The sequence below is a fragment of the Lycium barbarum genome, chromosome 10 (assembly GCF_019175385.1).
Source record: "Lycium barbarum isolate Lr01 chromosome 10, ASM1917538v2, whole genome shotgun sequence".
NCBI lineage: Eukaryota > Viridiplantae > Streptophyta > Magnoliopsida > Solanales > Solanaceae > Lycium > Lycium barbarum.
The window spans coordinates 46,920,496-46,926,339 of NC_083346.1; the positions used below are offsets into that span (position 1 = coordinate 46,920,496).

Here is a 5,844-nt window from a genome sequence, read left to right on the forward strand (position 1 = left end):
AAATGGGACTAGTTGACGAATGAATGGAAATGCATGTATAATTATGTGGCTCACCTAGATGTAAGTATAAGAGTAAGCTAAGAGGGTGCTCGGGTGGGTTAGCACCGGGTGCTCGTCGCGGCCCCGAGTCGGGTCGTGACATAAACACACCCCTAATCAGTGTTCCACTCAGCCTGGTTTGACCATGTATTCCTTCAGTTAATATTAGATATATTTTTAGAATTATACACATAATATATCGAGTTTAATCGAGTGCACACATAACTAAAAGTATGCCCCATAAGACATAACTTTTCCTTAAGACATAAACTTCGCCTTATAAGGTAAACTTTTAGTTATGCCTTAAGGAAAAGTTCTGCCTTATGGGGCAGACTTTTAGTTAAGGCATAACTAAAAGTATGCCCCTAAGCGGAACTTTTCCTTAAGGCATAAACTTTGCCTTATAAGGCGGAACTTATAGTTATGCCGGGTCTGACATAACTTTAGTTATTCCTTAAGGAAAAATTCCGCCTTATGGGGCATACTTTTAGTTATGTTTTATGGGGCACACTCACTTTTAGTTAAGGCATAACTAAAAGTTTACCTTGAAAAGTAAAAAAAAAAATATATGCCTCAAGACAAAATCTGCCCCCATCGGCAGACTTTTGGTTAAACATAACTAAAATTCTGCCGGTGGGGGCATAGCGAAATTTAAACTCTGCCTCACGATTTTTTTTAATTTTTTTTTTGACTGAGTGAGAGTTCGAACCTGGAACCCATGAATTTTAGCCGAAAGATAAAATTTAAAGATTACAAATATGAGGGGTAAGATTACACGGACAACGTCAAACAAAATTAACCCGAAGACTAGCTCGAGGGCTCATAACTTATAATGACCCTTTTACCTTCACTCTATCTACAAAAACCAAAGCAAGCTTATACCGTCTGTCCCTCCAAATTTCACGCCCATCCGTTCACAATTCAAAAAAACCATGGTACACCTGTCATTTAATCTCAACCTCTCTATCTTCCTCAACAAGAAACACCTATATTAATCAACCATCATAAGTGGATTTAATTACGCTTTCCCCAACCACCCCAAAAATATTCTTTAATTTCGAAACCTGGAAACTTCCTCGAAAGTCCCTCCAATACCCCATCAAGGGTATTTCAGTCAATTCATAATACTTTAATTTCTTCACCTGAAATAGTCAGCTTAATTATTAAGATATTTATTTTGCTCTTATCCGTATCCCTTTACTTGTTACACCGCCTTTAGAATCTTTTTTTCCCTTTAGTTTCTCGAAACCAAAAAGGAATTGGAGAAAACAAAACAAAACAAATAAATATAAAAGTACAGAAAAGCCCCAAATATTTTACCAACCCTAATTTCTCACTCCGAAACAAACGTTCCTCAACACTTTCCCTCCGCTCCTCTTCTTCTTTTTTCCTCTCTCCAAAATACAAACAACTGTTTCCCTCAAGCCCCTATATCTCTCTCTGTTGTATTTTCTTGTTCTTTTGTTTATTGACCGTCCGATCTGGGGGTATTGGTTCAGATCTGCGACGAGGATTGTCGATTCCGACGTCACGCGCCGAGATCTGTGTGCACGCGCCGAGATCATTATGGTTGTGAATGGTAGGCCGATGAAGAGGTTGAAGAGGAGAGTAACGGCGGATCTTAACGACTTCCTTACGTTCCCTAACGCCGATAACGCCGTTAGTGGGCCGTTTAGGACGACGGTGAAGGCGTTTTTGTCGAAACACGCGCTGTTGCCACCGCCTTCTTCGCTGTTTCCGCACCTTCTGACGTGGCAGATCGTCCTACGTGTCGGTGATCTCACTAACGGTGACGGCGATTCTTCTCCGTCAGTTGTTTGCCTTGATGTTATCGAAGAAGATGTTGCTAGATGTAGATCCGTTTATTGCGACCAGTGCCGAGTCGTTGGTGAGTTTTCCCACAGAGTCGACAAAATAATATTTACCTATTTTCGGGAATTTTCAAAAATCTACCCTTTTTTTTTTAAATTATTACTCCACGTAGCTCAATATATAATATTATACTTGAGAAAGCATATAAACTTTTATAATACCGCATAAAAGATATAAATATGAGCTAAATTGAGTAACAAACTCAAAATATAAGCCAAGCGTAGGTACTTTTAAAAAATAGAATAGAGCGTAATTTTCCCTTTTTATTTTATTGTTTTTATGTATACTAGCTCGCTTCATTGACTGTGTCGTTTTTGGTGTTTATTTTTTAGCCTGCTAATACGGTGTGATTTTCTTGTGGATCAGATGGTTGGCTTTTTTTGGTTCGATAAATTGGAAGGACAATTAAATCATGAAATCAGAACCGTCCGTTAAGTTTGATGCTGAAATCAGAGCCGTCCATTAAATTTGACACTCGCTAGAACTGAGTCGTCGATTTCATGAAATCAGAACCGTCCACCTGTCCATCAGACTTTCTAAATATTAGTCTTGCCACTGTACTAAAAAGCTGAGCTAATTCAGTGCCAGCTCATATTGAACCTTTTAATAGATTAATAAAATAATTAAGAACGTGGGGTCCAAATAAGCGTTGTGTCCTACTGAGTTGGTTGTAATGTGATACCTGGCAGTCTCATCTGTCCTTTATACACCATAATATATTGAACTTTACAGATATAACCTTCGTGGATAAAGGGAATGAAAAGGACTAGTGAGTGTCACATGTACACTGGACTATTACGTAATTTGATCTGCTTGTTAGGCACGTTCTTTTTTCTTTTTTTTTCTTTTTGTCCTAGTGCTTGACCAACTTGCCTTGACTTGAGTAATTGTATGATGATGTGGCACGGCGATAACGTTTGGGGAAATTAGAGTAACCAAGGTGTTAAATAAATAAATAAATACATTAATCTGGTTTTAATTTTTTTAAAGGGTAATCACGAAAATAACTAGTCTCATATGGCTACCAAATATCCTCCACAATTTCTTTCCATGAGACCTAAATCATGTCTTTAAAACATCAAATCAACTAAAATTATTTTATTTGATTTTTTTTAGAAAAAACCAACTACAAACAATAATTCCGAAAGAAAGAAAATATCGTGATATTTGAATGAATTAGGTACTAAAGAATAGAATTGTAAGTGCCGCGGGTGTTACAATTGCATGGTGAATGATTCCTCTTGTTTAGAATTGTATTCAGTAATCTTTTTTGTTGTTTGAAAGGGAATTAGTGGGTTGAATTGTGTTTTTCTCTTTAGAATATTTTTTGGGGATGTGAATATATTGATTGTACTGTCGTTGGTTTATAGGTTGGAGCAGTAATCCAGTTTGTGCAAAGCGTTTCCACTTTGTTGTTAAGGCAGATGGAAACTCAATTGGTGGTTATAACAAGTCCTGTCCTGGGTGCGGTGAAGCCCTTCACTTATCCGAGTCTAGGTAACAACTTATACACTTCCCTTTGGTTTTTCTTTGTTAAGTTGAAATTGTTCTTGATCCCTTTTGGTGTGGCTATATATGTTATGACATTCTATTCTATTCCATATGTCCCTTTTTAACGTCCCTTCAGACGTTCCCGTTGAATTTTGTAATGTTCCGGTATCTACTATGGTTTATTCATTTTGGAAACATGTTAAGTAGTTGAGTTGTCTTTGTGGATCCTGTCTGTAGCTTCAAGGTTACTTTAAATAATTCCTCTACTAGTCAGTGTGTGCAAAGAAATGTTGCCAACATTTTTTGTTTATCTTGATGTCTGTGTTATAGATAAAAAATGTGGGACTAAATACATCAACTTGTTTTGTCAGGTGTAAGTCATGCAACCATGTAATGACCACAGAAGATGTTGAAGATTGGATGTACCATCAGTTAGAGGATACCAGTCATCTTCTGCATGGTGTGATCCATGCCAATGGCTATGGACATCTTCTCAGGGTAAATGGTAGAGAAGGTGGATCCAGGGTGCTTTCTGGAAGTAATATAATGAATTTCTGGGATAGGCTTTGTAAAGTTCTTGGAGCAAGGTAAGCATCATTTGTATTAGATGTTATGTTGTAGAAGCATCGCAATCTTCTTAAGTTTGGTTCTCCAATGAGCTATATTTGATGATTTAGTCTTGTCCTGTATGGTCAGAAAAATCAGCGTGATGGATGTTTCAAAGAAGTATGGTTTGGAGTTACGTCTACTACATGCCATCACAAAGGGTCATCCATGGTATGGTGAATGGGGTTATCAGTTTGGCGCTGGTAGTTTTGGTCTGACTCAAGATTCTTACAAACAGGCTGTAGAGAACCTTTCTTCTCTGCCCTTGACCATCTTTCTATCTCAAGGGCGGAAGCCTCGCACGCGTCTGCAGGACTTGATTTCATTTTATCAGTCCTTGTCAGAGCGTGAGCTTGTAAATATTAGAGACCTTTTTCTTTTCTTAACTAGTTCAATCCGTGATACCCGCAAATCTGGCTTGGGAGCCAATGATGCTACTTTTAAGAAGCGTAAAATTTGCGACTCCAAGGTCTTATGTGCATGGACCAGTAGTGATATTTTACGTGTTGAAGAAGCAATGTTTAGAGTACTACGGGCCGTCTCTGGGTCCAATTGGGTGAGCTGGCGTGCTCTTAGAGGTGCTGTTTGTAAAGCTGGTTCTCCTGAACTCCTCGATTATTGCCTAAAGGAACTTCATGGAAAACAAGCAGCTGATGGAATGGTTGTCAATGCTCGCAGCGTTTCTGGTTCTGCCTCTATGGAGTACAAGTCAGTAAATCAACTCTTCTCTTCCGTGTTACTTCCTGGGAGCTCAATATTTACAATTTCGTATATGTCACAATTTGTGAGAGTCGTAGTTTATTTTTTTTATTTTTTTTTTTAATTTCTGACTGATGTTTTCTCTTACCTGATGCAGACTTGAGCGCGGCAACCCAATGGTTAATGTGAATACAAATGAGAATAGATTGCCTTGCTCACCGAACTTCCCATCTGAGGAACATCTGCGTCGAGATCTGAAGTACTTGTACGAGTGCATGCTAAACCCACAGACAATGTCTAATTATGTTCCGTTAACCAGAAGGAAAGTTGCAGTTAACTCTGCTACAACTGTTCTTGATTGCAAGCAATTCATGAAGGAATATCAACCTGAAAGATTCTTGCCTATCCCAAAATCAGATGCAATCCAGGTGCTATGTGAGGTGGACATCATGGAACAATCTGATGCACATTCCCGAAACCCTCCAGAATTATTGATTCTCCCCTCGGATGCTACCATATCTGACTTGAAGGCGCAGGCATCAAGGACATTTCAAGATGTATACTTGATGTTTAGAAGATTCCAAGCTGATGAGCTAGTTGGATATGGTGGGGTGAAAGAATCTACTCAGGTCAAACTCCTCCTAGGATCTGCTGAATTTGTGACGGTCAGAGGAAAGTTTCTGGGGAAAAACGGGCTGAGTAGATATAGAATGGAAAGGGGACTGGAGAGATGGACTGTAGATTGCTACTGTGGAGCAAAGGATGATGATGGGGAAAGGATGTTGGCTTGTGATGTGTGCGGTGTTTGGCAGCACACCAGATGTGCCGGGATCCCTGACTTGGATGCTGTTCCTGCTAGGTTCATTTGTCTTAGGTGCAGGTGTGTTAGTCACACTGCGAACGCAAGCGATAGTTGCAAGGATGAATCAGGTGCTGGTGTGGGACTAGGGAAGAGCCTGGCTCATGCAGTCTGAAGTGAGCGTGGGGGTATTAGTAATGGTGTATATGCTTTTTTCCGTTGTTTTTCAGGTCTGAGAGACTATGTACATACAGGCCAGACCTCGGGAAGAAATATCATCAGCGCACTCTGGCCAGTTTTCCCTTGCTCTTTACGAGTTCCATGACTTATCCTTGTTT

The 5,844-nt window shown here is 39.4% G+C and overlaps 1 protein-coding gene across 1 annotated transcript; it reads left to right on the top strand.

The window, feature by feature from the left end:
- The first annotated feature begins 1,220 nt into the window (after positions 1–1,220).
- LOC132612611 (PHD finger protein At1g33420) lies at positions 1,221–5,844 on the top strand. The gene is made up of 5 exons (XM_060326709.1): positions 1,221–1,927; positions 3,282–3,408; positions 3,774–3,989; positions 4,099–4,716; positions 4,865–5,844. The coding sequence occupies exons 1-5, from the start codon at positions 1,606–1,608 to the stop codon at positions 5,679–5,681; spliced, it is 2,100 nt and encodes a 699-aa protein (XP_060182692.1). The 5' UTR covers positions 1,221–1,605; the 3' UTR covers positions 5,682–5,844.

Excerpts from the sequence above, each read along its gene's own strand:
- LOC132612611 (XM_060326709.1), top strand. The coding sequence starts at position 1,606 with ATGGTTGTGAATGGTAGGCCGATGAAGAGGTTGAAGAGGAGAGTAACG. Across the intron at positions 3,990-4,098 it reads TGTAAAGTTCTTGGAGCAAG|AAAAATCAGCGTGATGGATG; the intron begins GTAAGCATCATT and ends CTGTATGGTCAG. Across the intron at positions 4,717-4,864 it reads TCTGCCTCTATGGAGTACAA|ACTTGAGCGCGGCAACCCAA; the intron begins GTCAGTAAATCA and ends TACCTGATGCAG.